Source organism: Zootoca vivipara, chromosome 2 (assembly GCF_963506605.1).
Source record: "Zootoca vivipara chromosome 2, rZooViv1.1, whole genome shotgun sequence".
NCBI lineage: Eukaryota > Metazoa > Chordata > Lepidosauria > Squamata > Lacertidae > Zootoca > Zootoca vivipara.
In genome coordinates this window covers 15,773,280-15,790,825 of record NC_083277.1, presented here as the reverse complement: position 1 = coordinate 15,790,825, position 17,546 = coordinate 15,773,280, and the positions used below count along the sequence as shown (strand labels likewise).

The following is a 17,546-nucleotide window of genomic DNA, read 5'->3' as shown; positions in this document are numbered from 1 at the left end:
TCCCAACCATGCAGTAGAGGAAGGCAGGAATTCCCTTCAGATTTGTTTTTATTTCAAAGATTTTTATACCACCCCAACAACAAGCTCCGTGGCAGTGTATCGTTAATATCTGCCTCTCTTTCTGAGAAGTACCACATATTTGTGTTTTGTACAACATCAGGATGCATTTTCCTATCAGAATGACATCGGTTAAACACTGCAGTATTTGAGGGAATCTCACACATAATGACTTCAAGTACTGATTTTACTGGGCGTTTCCTAGCTCTTAAACTGTTCCAACCCACAGTTACCAAAATGGTTGTAATCCAAAGCAGTTGCAAACCAAGGTACAACTGTACTCACTCCAGTGTGTCTGGGACAGAAACACTGGAGCATAAAACCTCCATTTTAACAGCAGGTTCAATATCAATTTAGTGAGATGGTGGTGATGGTCTGGAAAAACAAATTTGACTGCGTCAGAACAACACAGCTACCTACCCGTAACTGGTCTGGAAAAAGCTTTACGTATCTGGAAAATGTGCAAGGCTTCTAAACAAAAACAAAAAACCAAAAACCATCCTGTCACAGTGGCCGGAGTGGGCTACTTTAGAGTAACGACTCCACACAGCTCTGCATTTTATCTTTTTATTGGTGCTGCGTATTTACAGTGCTAACAGCAGTGCTATTTACAAAGACACATCTGCTCAGCTTGAATCAGAACCTCCGAATGGCGTTTTGCGCGTTTTGCGCCAGCATAATAACTTGGGGAGACCCATCCTCTTCCCCCTCCGCTTTCTGCGCAATTCCGGAGTTGGGGGAATGGGTCTACCCCCCTTCCTTCTCCCTTCCTGTCCCACCTGGGACGATGGCTCCTCTACCCTGCCAGAGCCTTGGACACCACTTCCTGCTTCCCCACTGGAATCGGAGCTCTCCCTGCTTTCCGCAGCGCTCTGGGCTGGGCTGGAACTCAGGAGGGGAGGGACTTCGCGATACCCCTCGTCCCTCACATCCACCCCCCTCCCAAGCCCCCCTTCTCCCCTCCCGAGAGACTCCCGGGGTGCCGGTGACGACTGAAAGCCTAAAAACTCGGTGCTCTCCGAGCCGGTTGGCGTGAACACCTCCCCCCAGTCCCGCTGGCTCCCTCCTTCCGCCTGAGAAGACTGAAATCCCCAAAAGTCCGTGGCATCAGAGCTGGTGGGGGTAAAAATCTGCTGCCAGTCCGCCTCTTCCTCTGACCGGGTGGACCTCGGAGACGCCCATATCTCCTCCTCCGTGTCCTCAAACTCCGCTTCCCATCTCCACGGCGAACTGCTCTCTACCACCTGTTCCTCCTCTCCCTCCCTTTCCATGTGCCAGGGCTTGGGCCTGTGTGGGAAGAGGGCGTGGAATTCTTCCACCAAGAATTCCTCCTGTATCTGAGTGGCTGGGACCCATTCATTCTGGGATGGCGGGGCATCCTCCCACGCCATGAGGTACTCCAGGCCCCCCACCCCTCTCCGTGAATCAAGGATGGCCGTGGCTTCATTGAGTTGCTCCCTGCCTCCCCTCTCCCCCCTCCCTCGGGGGGGGGGGCTGTTCGCTGCCTCGGAGTCTGCTGCTTTCCCTGTACGGCGACAGCAGCGATCTATGAAATACTGGGTGCACCCTCATGTCCTCTGGCAGTGCCAGCCTGAATGCGACCGGGTTGACCTGTTGCGTGACCGTAAAGGGGCCCAAGCTTCTGGGTGCCAACTTCTTGCACCTCCCCCTAGTGGGAAGGCCCTCTGAGGACAACCAAACCTTGTCCCCCACCCTGATGACCTCCCCCTGTCGCCTGTGGCGATCTGCCCCCTTTTTGTACGCTTCCTTGGCCCTCTCCAAGTGTTCTCTGAGCTGCTGGTGCACCGTCTCCAGTTCCTCTGCCCAATCCTCTGCCTGTGGGCCCTCCTCCTCCTCCTCCCCCTCCCGCTCTGGGAAAGATCTGAGGTCGCGCCCGTAGTTGGCCTTAAAGGGCGACACCCCTGTGGAGACGTGCACCGCATTGTTGTAGGCAAATTCCGCCAGTGGCAGGCGATCCACCCAGTCCGTTTGCCTCTGGCTGACGTAGCATCTCAGGTACTGCTGCAAAATGGCGTTGACCCTCTCCGCCTGTACATTGGTCTGCGGGTGCCGGGCCGTCGACAAGCTGACCTCCACCTGCAGGAGGTTCATGAGCCGCCGCCAGAACCTGGAAACAAATTGGCGGCCTCGATCCGAAATAACTCTTAAAGGTAATCCATGCAGTCTGAATATGTGGTCAACAAACAGTTTGGCTGTCTCTTCTGCCGAGACCGCCCTGGCACACGGTATAAAATGGCACATTTTGGACATAAGGTCCACCACCACCAACACTGCGGTCTTGCCCCTGGACGAAGGCAGGTCTGTGATGAAGTCCATGGACACTACTTCCCATGGTCTGTGTGGTGTGGCTAATGGCTCCAGCAACCCTGCTGGTGCTGCTCTGACCACCTTTGCTCTCTGGCAGGTGTCACAGCCCCTTACATAGTCCCAAACATCCTCCCGCACCCCTGGCCACCAGAAGTGTCTCATGACCAAATGTGTGGTCTTGTCCCTGCCAAAATGCCCTGCCGTTGGGTTGTCGTGCATCTGCTTGAGGACCTTACCTCTGAGCTGGGTGGTGGGCAGGTACAGGGCTCCCTTGTAAAAAAGCAGCCCCCTGCGTTCCGCAAAGTCTTTTGCGTGCTCCCTCCCCCCTCGCAGATCTCTGAAGATGCGTGTGGCGAACTCATCTGCTGCCGTCAGTGCTGTGAGTTCTGCCTCGCTCACCACTGCTGCTCCGCAGGACCATGCCGACGGGGGGAAAATGTGCCGGGGTGCTGGCGGCAACTCCTCCTCCATGTACTCTGGCTTGCGGGAGAGGGCATCCGCCCTGACATTCTGCTCCCCCGGTATGTAGTGGATGGAGAAGTTGAAGTGCGAGAAGAACTCTGCCCACCGTATCTGTCGCTGGTTGAGCACCCTGGCTGTTCTCCAGAACTCCAGGTTTTTGTGGTCCGTGCACACCTGAATGGGGTGCTTGGCGCCCACCAGGAAGTGTCTCCAGTGTTTAAACGCAGAATGGATCACGAGAAGTTCCTTATCAAACACCGTGTAGTTGCGCTCTGGCTGTGTCAGCTTTCTGGAGAAAAAGGCACAGGGTCTCCACTCTCTGTTGGCATCCAGTTGCAGCAGGATCGCTCCCAGAGCTCTGTCTGAAGCGTCGGTCTCCACGTGTAGGGGCGCATCCTGCACCACGTGGAACAGGTTCTGGTCTGAGGCGAACACCCTCTTGAGGCTTTCGAACGCTGCTTGCGCCTCCGGTGTCCACCTGAACTTCTGCTGGCCTCTCAGGCAGTCCGTGATGGGAGCCGTAACACGCGAGAAGTTCTTGATGAACTTCCTGTAGAAGTTGGCGAAGCCTAGTAGGCGTTGGGCATCTTTGCGCGTCCTGGGGCTGTGCCAGTCCAGGATGGCCTGCACCTTGTCCTTGTCCATCGCTAGCCCCTTGTCTGACAGCTTGTAGCCCAGGAAGTCCACCTCCTTGGTGTGAAACTTACACTTCTCCAGCTTCACATACAGGTGGTGCTCCTTCAGGCGCTGCAACACCTCCCTGACATCCTTCACATGCTGCACTGGGTCATTGGAGTAAATAAGGATGTCATCCAGGAAGACCAAGCAGTTCTTGAAGAGGAGGGACCCCAGGACGTGGTGCATGAAGGCCTGGAAGCATGCTGAGCCCCCTTGCAAACCGAAGGGCATCACCAAGTATTCAAAAGAGCCTAGCGGCGTGAACATCGTGGTCTTCCACTCATCGCCTTCCCGGATCCGGATCAAGTTGTAGGCCCCCCTCAGGTCGAGCTTGGTGAAGATCTTGCCCCTGCGCGCTGCTGTCAGCAAATCATCCACTCTGGGCATTGGGAAAGCCACCGGTTCCGTCATGTTGTTCAGTCGCCTAAAATCCACCACCAGACGGCGCTGTTGCGTGTCTTTCTTGTCCACCCAGAAGACTGGGCTGCCCCCTGCTGCCTTGCTTTCTCTGATGAACCCCCTCTTGAGGTTCTTGTCTATGAACTCCCTCAGATCCTCCAGTTCCTGATCTGACATGGAGTACAGCTTGGCTGGGGGTAGCGTGGCTCCGGGCACCAGGTTGATCTGGCAGTCAAAGGACCTGTGTGGGGGTAGGTGGTCGGATTCCGCTTCGCTGAAGACCTCCTGCAGGTCCCAGTACAGCTTGGGTATCGCCTCACCCCCTTTGACGTGCATGGCGGCCACCGTGGCTATGGGAGGCCCCTCCCCTGGTTGGCGCTGCACGCAATGTTCCAGACAAAAGTCCGATCCAAACGTGATGCATCTCTGGTGCCAACTGGGTCGTGGCGCGCCAGCCAGCTCATGCCCAAGACGATGGGGGGGTCTGAGATGGTGGTGACGTTGAATGCCAGCGTCTCTGAGTGCCTTCCCACCGTCATTCTCATGGGGGGGGGGTCTGGTGGGTGATGGCCGTCTATGGTGGAGACGTGCAGGGGAAAATCCAGCTGCAGAAGTTGGATCTGGTGCTCTTCTGCAAAGTTTCTGGAGAAGAAGTTGGCCGAGGCACCACTGTCGATTAACGCGAGGACCGTCAGGGGATAGCCATTAGGGAGCGTTAGCGTCACTTCTAGAACCACCCCTGCTCTGGGGTGGGTGGGCTGGCGCTGCTCCTCACTGTGCGGGTGGGTGGGTTGGGGCTGTTGTGTGCCGACTGCGCCTGGCTGCTGCCCCTTGTCTCCTGCAGCCAGGCTGTCTCGTTTCCCTGCTGTGGTGCTGCGTCAGTGGGGGAGGGCACAACCGTTCCTGCTTTTCCTTGCCACTCCCTGTGATGTGGGCAGTCTCTGACGCGATGCTGAGGGGAGTTGCAGAGAAAACAGTTCCCGCCCCTTCCCTCCTTGCGTCTTGGCGCCGCTGGGGTTTGAAAAGCCCGCGCGCGCTCCTCCAATCTCCATCGGTTCCGGCTCTGGGGCTGGTGTGGGCTGGGCATGGTGTGGGCCCTGGGGCGGGGCTGGATTGTGAGGTCTGTCTTGGGAGCGTGGGAACCAGGGTCTTGTGGCGCGCGCCGCTTGTTTGTCGTTCCATCTGGATTCCTGCCTCACCCCCACCGCCAGCGCCGCTTTGCTCAACTCATCCATGTTCTTAGGTTTAGGACCTCTCGCTAGTTCATCCTTAACGTCTGAGTGCAGCCCCAGATAGAAGGCTGACCGCACGGGATCGCTGTGCAGATCCCACCCCAATTTGTGCACCAGCATGGTGAATCTTGCCCAATACTCTCTGACTGTCAATTTTCCTTGTGTTAAATTATGAAGCTCCTCTTTAGTGGCTTCCATTTCACTGTCACTTGCATACATGATTTTTAAAGCTTCTAGAAATAATTTTACATTCTTCATGCAATCATTTTTTTGCGCTATGAGTGGTCTGACCCATTCGCGGGCGGCCCCCGTCAAGTGCTCTATGATAAAGGAGACCCTGTGCGCGTCATCTGGGAAGTCTGCGTCATGCAATTCCAGCGCATAAGTTATCTCCGTCTCAAATCCTAGGTACTCTCTTGGGTCGCCGCTAAACTTGGTGACTAGGGTCTGTCCCCTCCTCACTTGGACTAGCTGTTGCTGGGGCGCCCCCCCCCACCTCTCGTGGCTCTTTCCTCATCCAGCTTTTTCTGTAGATCCAACACCATCACCCTTAGCTGCTTCTCAGTCTCATCTTTCGTTCTCACCTGCTCCACCAGCTTGTCCAGCTCCTCCCGCGTTCCGCGTGCTTCCTCCTGAGCGGCAAGCAATCGCTGATGTGCCTCCGCTGGCAGTTTCTGTAATTCCTGTTTCGCGGCTTCGGCTTGCAGCCTCCAATGCTCGGCCTCTTGCGCGCTCATCGCGGCCGCTCCAAAGTAGCCAGAAAGATTCGGAGGTTGCTGTCACAGTGGCCGGAGTGGGCTACTTTAGAGTAACGACTCCACACAGCTCTGCATTTTATCTTTTTATTGGTCCTGTCCCACCTGGGACGATGGCTCCTCTACCCTGCCAGAGCCTTGGACACCACTTCCTGCTTCCCCACTGGAATCGGAGCTCTCCCTGCTTTCCGCAGCGCTCTGGGCTGGGCTGGAACTCAGGAGGGGAGGGACTTCGCGATACCCCTTGTCCCTCACACATCCAATAGACAACACTCTATTGCTCCCCCCCCCCAATAAAGCCATAGCTGCCAAGTTTTCCCTTTTCTCGTGAGGAAGCCTATTCAGCATAATGGAATTTCCCTTAAAAAAAGGAATAACTTGGCAGCTATGAATAAAGCTCACAAAAATAATGTAACTTGACCTGACAAGGACGTTGAACACTTAACAGGCACTAAACACATTAAGTCAGGAAAAAGAAATATTTTTGGTTACAGTATTTCTGCAGTACTGTGCACACCCACCCACAAAACCTGCTACAGTCAGAACCACAAGAACCACAAGAGTGTATTTGTTTGTCTTGGGACCAGAGTAGAGCCTTGCATCATCCCAATCCTATACATGTCTATACATGCCCCAAGTCAAACTTTTAACTTTATGCTAGAAGCCACCCAGAGTGGCTGGGGCAACCCAGTTAGAGGGGTGAGGTACAAAGAATAAAATTATGATGACGATAATGCACTTTTAGTGGGAGTGGAAAACAAATTTCAATGCAATCAGCTGGGCTTTCTTCTGAGTAAATGCATAGTTTTCTTTAAAGCATCAATATACCTGCAACTCTTAGTGCAGCAAAAAAATATATAAAGCAACTCCTTGTTGCTCCTGGCAGAAACGACCACAAAATGAATATGGGGGGGGAGAACCAATCAGAAGAGCCAGAAAGAGGAGGCAAACCAATCAGGTGAGCCGGAAGCCAGAAGACTTTTTTAAAAAAGTATTTTTTATTAAAGATTTCTTGAATTACAAAGGTGTGTGCAGTGTCCGTCATTTTTGCGAATCAGTTTCATTTGATTGTTAAGACACTAAGAAGAAAGAGGGAAAACGAGGTAGATAGGGGGTGGGAGGGTGGATGGGGGTGGGGTTCATGGGCGTAGGCAGGGGGGCAGGAGGGGGCAATTGCCCCCCCTAGAAGCAGAAGGCTGAGGGGTGCAGGCGCAGCAGCCCCAGGCTCCCGCTCCTGGCGCGAAGCTCCAGAGGCGTGCGGGGAGCATAAGCGGAGGAGCGCTAAGCAGGAGTGGGGAGCGTAAGCGGAGGAGGCAGCCACAGGCTTGCGTTCCCCGCGTGCCTCTGGAGCTTCGCGCCGGGAGCGGCAGCCTGGGGCCGCCTCCTCGGAAGACCGGGGAGGCGCGGAGGAGGCAGCCACAGGCTCGCATTCCCCGCGCACCTCTGGGGCTTCACGCCAGGAGTGGGAGCCTGGGGCCGCCTCCTCGGAAGACCGGGGAGGCGCAGGCAATGTAGCCCCGTCCACATTCCCACTGTGGCCCCTCCCCTCCCATCCCGCCCCTTGCCCCCGCCCCTTGCCCCCCCTAATTTTTATCCTGGGTACGCCCCTGGTGGGGTTAGGTGACGATGTTTCTGTTTTACAAGCCAGAAGACTATTGAAGAAACTGTGGTTTGGTCTTTGGGCTGTTCTCTGTCCTCAGTCCTGCCACCAAGGGCAAAGAAGAGAAGCAGGTGGAGCAGAAGTCCCAGGCCAGGCTGCAGGTATCAGCTGCCGCCAAAGCTGGCACCTCAGAAGCAGCAGGCACAGCAGTGGGATCTGCTGTTCCTGGGTCCCCCCAGGATTCTGCCACCTGAGACAACCATCTCAGACTGCCTAAATAACACTGGCGCTGCCCCTACTTGACCAAGCACCCCACCAGCAGCAGCTGATGGGTGGTAAGAGCAGAACTTGCTCCAAGCAGAAGCATATTTATGAGCTCACTATCATTCCTTTGAAGCCACATTTGTTTCTGTTCCATATCTGATGTCATGTATGACAGCACAGGTGGGACAGGCCGGTGTGGTTGGGAGAAGAAGAAAAAAGCCTCTCACAGGCCAAATTGGGATCCCTGGTAGATGAAATCTGGAACATGGGCCAGAGGTTACCCATCCCTGGTATTACTGGGAGGGGGGGGGATTTGGTTGTGGGATGGAATACTGGGGCAGACAAGTCACAACAATTCCCAGAGTGTCCACATGGAGGACTCACCTGGAGGAACACCTGACCAAGGCTCAGTTTCCTGTTCCTCCAGACATGCAGATGAGATGGATTAGCTGGCAGATAAAAGCCCCTAGCCAGCAGCTATTCTCTCTCTTAGCCATCTCTTCTTCAATGGGAACACATCTCTAGAGAATCTCCGGTTAGGATGGTTCTCCCTCTCGGCCTGCTGCCAAGAGAGAGACCAGATGGAGCCTCACTTTACTAAGTAGACTCCAGATGTACATATTTGTAACTTTTCTACGTAAGCCTGCCTTTCTGAGATTATGCTGTGAACTCAGGATGTCATGTGAGTAAACTCTATCTTATTTTTAGACTATTGTGTTGTGTATTTCTTTTAAGAGGGACAAAGGGGATTTGCCAGGAAGTATAATATTGTTGTACAGGTTTTAACAAACCTGAACACACACCTTTTGCTGCGCACAAAAGGGGAATGTCACTCTGCTGATATTGGAAGCTTGATAACACAAGCTTGGATAGGATCTATCTAATAATATATCCTAATCCACATCCCTAACATTCCCACATTGGTAAGTGCTTCAGGTGCTCTTATAAGGTACTTTTTTCTGAAACATGTTAACAATTACAACAAACTTTTCAAGGTTCTTTGAGAACCCTGCTCTCTGATTTTTCATTTGTATGGGAGAATCAGTTAGGGCAGGGGTCAGCAAAGTTTTTCAGCAGGGGGCCGGTCCACTGTCCCTCAGATCTTGTGTGGGGCCGGACTATATATATATATTTGGGAGGGGGGGGAATTAACGAATTCCTATGCCCCACAAATAACTCGGAGATGCATTTTAAATAAAAGGACACAGTCTACTCATGTAAAAACACACTGATTCCTGGACCGTCCACAGGCAGGATTTAGAAGGTGATTGGGCCGGATCCAGCCCCCGGGCCTTAGTTTGCCTACCCATGAGTTAGGGGGACACAACCCTTTTTCTGCTGACACTTCCCTGAAAAATCCCTACCCAAGGCCAGTGTTCATCTGTGCACCCACTTCCATGCTAAAGGCGAACACACATTCAGATGGGTACAAATAATAAAATTATTGTCATTTTCCCTGTTTTGCCCTTTCCAAAGCTTCTCTCCCCCCCCCCCCCCATCCACACACACCAAGGAAGAGGGAGGCAAGTTGCTGGAGAAAAGGGACACCCATCTAACACAGCTCATTTAGTTTGTTCATTTAAGGTAGCAACAGTTTGGACAACTTACCAATTCCAACACCAATTCCAATTCCGATTCCAAGGGCAGCAATGACAGAAACAATGAATGCTTTTTTCTTATCTGATGAACAGCTCATCTTGTTAACTACAAGGGAAAACAAGCACAAACCTATGAGTGCCCCTGAGCCAATGAAAGGAAAGGAGATGTAAGTCTTGTCAGTGTCTCCACCAACCCACCACTCTATTCATCAAAACCCTACCAAGAACCAAAGGTGAAGAAACCCATTGCAGCCAGTGGAACTGGAGAGGGGAGGGAGGGCAGTGATAGACGAGGGCAGGAATCTGTGTCTGAATGATGCCAGTGTGGCAAAATGGTTAGAATGTTGGACTATGATTTGGGAGACCAGGGTTTGAATCCCTGCTCAGCCACAGAGCCGTCTTTCCCATACGGCTTAGTGGTTCATTGCGCCAGGGCGCTGGTCTCTCAGGGGCGCCCCAGTGAGTGGGGGAGCTGCACGACTTTGCCGGCGCCCTCCCCTTTCCCTGCACACCCACCAGCTGCACGGGTGTGCAGCTTCCTTCCCAAGCCTCCGCACGAGGAGAGCGATCCCCGCAGAGGCTTAGGATGGAAGCTGTGCCCCCCTAACTATATGGCTGGCAGGCGTGCAGCTTCCCTCCCAAGCCTCTGCTGTGGGGATTGCTCTCCGACAGCAGCATGGGAGAGAGTTGCGCACGCACGCATGCACACCCCATGGCTGGCAGTGCACAGCTTCGCCCCCCCCCCACACTATCCGTGGTAATTTGGGGTCTCTGAGCGGATATTTGCACCCCGGTGCCGCATCTGCTAAACATAGCCCTGCTCAGCCATGAAACTCACTGGGTGACCTTGGGCTAGTCACCATCTCACCAGGCAAATTATAATCCCTTATCTCTGAGCAGTTCTAAATGGTCCTTTAGAAAAAACCTTGCCAGCACACAAGCCATATTTTTAAAATGCCGTTCGCACAGCAACGTACAGTGGAATCCTAACCCTGTTAACTCAGAAGTAAGTTCTATTGAATTCAATGGGGTTTACTCCCATGACCTGGAAGCTGTCTGCAGACAAACGCCGGCTCCCTCGGCCTATAGAGCGAGATGAGCGCGCAACCCCAGAGTCATGGGTACCTTTACCTTTTAAGGAGTCTCCTTTCCTTTCCTCCCCCACAACAAACACTCTGTGAGGTGAGTGGGGCTGAGAGACTTCAGAGAACAAGGTCACCCAGCAGCTGCATGTGGAGGAGCAGGGAAGCGAACCCGGTTCGCCAGTTTACGAGTCCACCGCTCTCAACCACTACAGGGCCGTTTTAAGCGGGTCGGGCGCCCGGGCGCCGTGGTGCGCGGATCGCTCCGACGCCCCTGCCCCGCCCCGTTTCTTCCCGCAGCTGGTGGGCGGGCGCAGTGCGCAGCGTGGTTTCCGTGCGGGGTCGCCATGCAGCGCCCCCTGCCTATCCGGCGCCCTGGCGCCCTGCGCCACCCAGCCTACCCCTATAGCCAGCCCTGAAGCACTACTCATTTGAGAATGTAAGGCATAGTTTCTACTATGAAAACATCTCCCATGTGTCTACTTCCCAACTTGCTCTCATTCAGACCCCCCCCCCCCCTGCTCTGAGTCTGAAGCAAGACAGGAAGTGGCTTTGGGATGTTGAATGCGCTTGGCTTATATTTTGCTCCTGCATGTTGACTTGTAATTTTTAATTTTAAGCCTGGGTAGGGGCTTCAAAAACTAGAAGTAGCCTAGGCGCCTCTGGACAAGGATACATGAAAACAATTTAAAAACCCAAATCAGATGCTGAACATGATGATTATTATTTTGTAACCTTCTCCAGAAGGCTTGTTTAAAGTCTTTATTGCAGGCGAGGCATGTGGTGGCAGGGGATGGGGAGCTGCTTGAGGTAGCAGCTACATCGTGGCAAGGGCATGGCTCAACATGAACTACTAGGGACTTTCCTATTTTAGCCCTGTGGGCAAAATTCACACCTACGGGGTCCCTTCCAACTCTACAATTCCATGATTCATTGACAGTGAGGAAAACAGTAAAGCGTTAGCCTTCACCTTGGCACAGATCCAGCTTCTTTAAAGAAACAGCCCACCGTTCATTCTGCACATGCTCTACAGACTGAAGATCTCTAGAACAACCCCTGGTGTCTCCAGGGTAAAGAATAACAGAGGACCATCCAGTCCAACCCGCTGCAATGCAGGAATCTGCAGCAGTCTCATACGGGGGTCAAACCTGCAACCTCGGCATTATCAGCACCGCGCTCTAACCCACTGAGCCATCCAGGCATATTCTTACTATTGGTCAACGTATTTCTATCCCGCCTTTCTCCCAAGTTGGGATTCAAGGCGGCTCCCGACATCTCAAATCGTGATTATAAAATGCAAAGCAATAAAATGAAAACTAGTTAGAAAGAGCAATCAGGACTGGAGAGACATGAAGGTACGTGCATAACCGGCACCTAAAATGCAGCAGCCCAGAGACCAACGGGGCAGTTCACAGGAAGGAAGCAGAAAAAAGATCAGAAGGAAACTGTCTTCCCTCCAGTCCCCGGTCCCTAGCCTGACACCCTGGGGTCGCCCCCCTCCAGGATTTTGCGCGAGGGATTCCACCGCATACCTGAACTTTCGCTCGCTCTGCGCAACTGAAGCGGGTCAGTTCTTTCTGCAAGCGGGATCTTTGCTCTGAGATCCCTCGTCTTCCTCCTCCGAGCCGAGCTCGTCCTTAGCCAGAGTTAGGCTAGGTTAAGCCGAGTCCCCCGAGCCCAGCCTGCAGAAGCGCGCCGGTTACCGCCCGCCGTCAGGCACAGAGAAAACAGAAAAGTGAGAGAGGTTTCGCTTTTAGGCGAGGCGATCGCGCTCAGCCATTCAGGGGCAGCGGGGGCGGGGACCGGGTGCTTCTCTCAAACCCAGAACTGGAGACGTTTCGCAACCCCGTTTCATGCCGGGAAAAAGCTGGTGCATATGACTCGGCAGGCAGATTTTGTTTTTGGTTTTTTTGTACAAAACAAAACGGTATATGCATATGCGTCTTAACCTCTGAAACACACTCTGTGCAGCAGAACGACATGCAACTTAAGTGTTACTGACAAGAAGTGTGGGATGCAAAACTACCGATACATTCTTTTGGGGGAAGCTCATGGATTGATAGCTTAGTAGTTTATAGGCTGACTCCAGATTGTTGTTGTTGTTTAGTCATTTAGTCGTGTCTGAAGAAAATTAAAGAGAGAGTTATATCAGATTAATGTATGCAGAACATCAGAGAAACTTAAATCAGGATAGAGGAGAGGTTGGAAGTCACGAAAAGGTGGAGGGAGGTGAGGGGTGGATGGGATAAAAGATTTTAGTGTTATGCAATATGAAATATTTTTTTTAATATTGTTTGTTTCTTCTTTACCATTAGTCTGTTAATATGGTTTCAAATTTAGTTGTTGTTGTGTTGTTATGTTATGTTATGTTATGTTATGTTATGATTTGGGTTTAATTTTAACTTAATTTCAAGATTTGATTTCTTTTCTGTTGGTATCCTTGTTTGTTTCCTTTTTCTTTTTCCGTATTATTTCTGTATATGTTTTTTAAAAAAATAATTCAATAAAGATTATTTTAATTTCAAAAAAAAGTCGTGTCTGACTCTTCGTGACCCCATGGACCATAGCACGCCAGGCACTCCTGTCTTCCACTGCCTCCCGCAGTTTGGTCAGACTCATGTTGGTGGCTTCGAGAACACTGTCCAACCATCTCGTCCTCTGTCGTCCCCTTCTCCTTGTGTCCTCCATCTTTCCCAACATCAGGGTCTTTTCCAGGGAGTCTTCTCTTCTCATGAGGTGGCCAAAGTATTGGAGCCTCAGCTTCAGGATCTGTCCTTCCAGTGAGCACTCAGGACTGATTTCCTTCAGAATGGATAGGTTTGATCTTCTTGCAGTCCATGGGACTCTCAAGAGTCTCCTCCAGCACCATAATTCAAAAGCATCAGATTAGTGCTCTTCATTTCAGCTGCTGAATTCAGATAGGGGAAAGTAATCTTCTTATTCTTGTTTCTAAACTGGGAGTCAGAACCCTGCACAGATAAAATTTATAAATTTATACACTGCTTAATCGAAGAAGAAGAAGAAAAACCCAAACATCAAAGTGGTTTGTAAAAGAAACCTCAAAGTCTCTTGGTCAACCTGCTGATCACCCTTGATCTACACTGATTGGAAGAGGCTCTCCAGGGTTTCAGAGACCATATCTGGAGATGGCAGAGATTAAACCTGGGGCCTTCTGGATGAAAAGCGAGTGTACCCATTCATAGAATTGTAAATTTGCAAGGGGACCACGAGGTTCATTTAGTCCAACCTCTTGTAATGCAGGAATTTATTGCCCAATGTCTATCACTAAGCTACAGCCCTTCATCATTGGCTTTTTGACACTTCCTTAAGACTCATTTATTCCTGCCGGCATTTAATCTATTTGGTTAATTTATCTGCCACTGTGAATTTATTTATATTAATTTTATTCTAGTTGGCCTTAATCTACTTTATTTTGATCGATTTTTAACAGCATTTTAAAAGCCAGATTCTGTTTTTAAAAGTTGCTAGCTGCTTTGGGCATCTGCTAACATAGGAATTGGGTTTAAAAGGCATCTAAATAAACAAGCTATATTTGGAGATGGTTAAATACTGATTATTATTTTTTTGCAGTCCTCACGGTAGAGTCTGTGTCACACCACTAGCGTACCCCTAATATTGTGTTCAAATTTGCGCCCGTGGAATGAATACAGGTGTCAGTTGCTGAAATGGGCTGGAAGGAGCAAATGATAAGCTGAGGTCGCCCCCCCCCCTGTACGTAGCATTCACGCAATTGTATGTACTATACCGTTTACGAAATGCTTAAACAAACAATTTTGCAATTAATTTGCAAAACAGGAAGACAAAAAAACCCCGTGTTTTGTGCTGCCCCCCCAGAGTAATTGACACAACACAGCACACTACGAGCACAAAACTTTGGCATCGGTTTGGGGGGATCCAGAATTTCGGGGTTACCCGTTAATGAAGGTTAGCTGCTGTCTTTGTATTGTGTGGGGAAATCCGGTTTATGACTAGAAGACTATGGAAGTTATTCGCATTTGGGGAGAGTGCATGCATATGCAAATTCATTTCCCATGGGGTGGTTGGTGTTTTTGCCAAGGAGAATAAGGCTTCTAGGGACCAGACTAGGGTACTAGTACAACGAGCCAATCTCTCACCGGAGAAGGGAGCATTTACTTTACAAAGACTGGCTGCGCATGTTCAGAGGCATTTTGTCCCTAGAACCTTTTAAGAATAAAGAAAAACTTTATGCACATTTTCAGAGGCACTCTGAAACTCAGGGGCCGGGAACTTGAAATAAAAAACACAACCACTGCTTCTATTTTTCATAATATTCGGTGAGGTGGTGGAAATGGAATAATCGCATGAGGTCCGAGACCCACATTTCAGAGACGGATAACACGATTTACATGCAGCAAATCGCAGTTCCAATCCCAGGATAAAGCCCCTGGTCTGAAACTCTGGGGAGGCATAAAAATAGCACCAAACTTTGGTTTGGAAGGGATTCAAAATTTTGGGGTCACACGTCAATGAAGCTCCGGCAGTCTGCAAAAGTGATCAATGAATGTGAGGTTGAAAAGGTCTGTAGCTCTCTGTGCCTGCTATTGTCTCTGTTGTTAAGTCCCTCTAAGTGGCGAAGTTGTGTCGTGAAATCTGAAGTGCGCCAGTTCATCGTGAAATCTTCCCTTCCGAGCCGCCTCCCCGCCCGCTGCAAGAGTTTATGACATTGGAAAACGAGTCCAAAAAATGCAAGCAGCTGTTGGTTGATTGACAAACACACTTACACACTCAAAGAGCAGCACTTCACAGCACAACGACAATATTGAGCTAATTGGGAATGCCGTGTTTGCACTCCTGTTCCCTGGCCCCAACGAATTCTGTGATGGTGTGCTTATGTCTGACTGCATTGTTCCATCGTATAAAAGCAAATAAAGAAACTTACAGGATCCCTCCCTTTTCTGGGGTATTGCAAGATTGTCTGATATATATATATATATATTAACGAAAAGTTCCAGGTTACATTTCGCCAGACTGAAGATCTTTTGTTAAGGGTCCATCTATTTTGCAAACCTGAGACGGTTCTTACTCACCCATTACCCTAAGATCCTAGGGAGGGTTACAACAATTTAAAATTCAATACTGAAAACAAGTTACTATCACGGGATAGGGCGGGTCCTAAAAACGTCTCTCTCGTGCGTCAAATCCAGTCCTACGCGAACTACCAATGCATGAACTACCGATTTGATTCAATATTTGCATTTCCCTTTTCCAACCGCAAAGTTGAGCTCAAAGTTGCTCATAATAACAAGAGCATTAAAAAAAGTAACAGACATTGCAATACCTGGAATCAGGTTAAAAGCACAACAGCAGAATAATCAGGCCAAATAAACAAACTCATCAAACCATTAATACGATCCAGTACAAATTCATAGGGACTCAAAATCAGAAATGGCTGCGGATGAATTATCGCTCTCACTATTCTTCCTGCAGAAGGTAACTAATCGCAAAAGCCAATGAGTTTTAAAGGCTCTGTGGCGGGGCTTTTTTTGGTATGATTTGTATTGTACAAGGTGTGCGTTTTAAATGACTCAGTGCTGAGCGGATAAAGAGGTTGGTATGAGCCGTGCTCTGCGGGTTTACATAATTTATTGTCAAGACTGACAGCAGCAGAACAACGAAAGGAAGGAGGAAACCCTATTACCACTGGCAGCAGTTATCACCCCAATAAAGAGTGGTGGCAGTTTATCTAAGAGTATATACAGTACAGGAAAAAACCACTTCCGCATGTGAGAGTCTATGTTAGCCCGGCAATCTGGGTTCATGTCCCAGCTCAGTCGTAGAATTACGACCGGCAACAGTCAGTGCACGAGTTTGGCATGCAAAATCAGAGACCCCCATCTGACTGGGTTACCCCAGCCTCTCTGAGCTGCCTGCTGCCAACAAATCAAAACGAATTAAACCCCAACCAACCTTTTCTTAAAAGAGATGGATCAGCAAAGCTTCCAGGAATTAGTCACCTCGCCACACTTCACTTCCTATTGTTGTTAGTCATAAACCCATTCTTACAAATACAGTACTGTAATAGTTCAACATCTGGTGAAGTACAATAACAACCTTGCAAAATATACAGTTTTGGGTGTCCCCCCCTTTTATATTCCCTTCTACACGGGTTCTGTTTCTCTCTCTTTAATTTACGTCTGACCATGTTTAGTGCACATATAATTACTGGTTTGCCGCGGCCATCGCTCCAGAGGCGCGAGACGACCGTTCCGGGAGTCTCGAACGTTGCGGAGGGTTTTTTAGGGGTTCCGTGAAGGCTACACGAACCCCGGTACATCAGGGGGGGTTACCCTGAGGGAGGTGTACCCAGCGGCGCCCTAGAAGTTCTCCTTTACTCAGGATTTTGTCCGTAAATCCAGGAGAAGGATTAGAGCTGTGGGCGCAAAGGGGAGGTAGCGCAACCCTCTCAGCGCGAAGTCTCAAGCCTCTGATGAAAGCGGCAAGCTTCCAAGGGAAAAACGAGCCAGGATCCCTTTTAGACGCATTGGACTATAAAGAACATCTAAAGTTAAAGGATCCTTAAACTCGGACTGCTGTGAGTGTAAAAAGGGAGTCCGCTCCAGCAGATGGGAGATCATGGCGTACGACGACTCATTGCGGGAGGGAGAAGCTGGTAAGAAAGTATCCATCTAACGAGAGACTGTAAAAGACCTCAGATACTTTGTTAATTTTTTAGCAAAGAGCTGGGGCAGAGTTTATTTGCTGGATTTTATTTGACCTAGCTGGTGGAAAAGTGGGAGCTTCCACCAGATTTCTTCGTCGTTTTAAGTTTGGTGATAAATTGCAGTTCAGCAACTTCTCTTTCCAGTATATTTCTGAAATCTGAAATTTGAGGTCTTTGATCTCAAAGTAGCTGTCTTATTACAAAAGAATTTCAGAAATAGACTGGAAAGAAAAGTTGCTGAACTGCAATTTATCACCAAACTTAAAACGATGGAAAAACCTGGTCTAAATAAAGACATTGGATTCTTATTTCATTATACATGATAAAGCTATCTTTAACCATCTCACCCCTTGCTTTTCCTGTGGGACCACTCACAAAACAGTCTTAA

General features: G+C 50.1%; 1 protein-coding gene across 2 annotated transcripts in view; it reads right to left on the bottom strand.

The window, feature by feature from the left end:
* LOC118076193 (C-type lectin domain family 2 member B) overlaps positions 1–17,546 on the bottom strand; it is a 68,944-nt gene that overhangs the window by 8,460 nt on the left and 42,938 nt on the right. The window contains exons 1-2 of one of the 2 annotated variants that reach the window (XM_035098820.2): positions 11,988–13,419; positions 9,384–9,479 (exon numbers count right to left, since the gene is read on the bottom strand). In XM_035098820.2, coding sequence (XP_034954711.1) covers positions 9,384–9,471 — 88 coding nt within the window. In that variant the 5' untranslated portion in view covers positions 9,472–9,479; positions 11,988–13,419. Of the gene's footprint in view, positions 1–9,383; positions 9,480–11,987; positions 13,420–17,546 lie in introns of those variants that run through there. The other variant, XM_060271199.1, reaches the window with a different exon arrangement.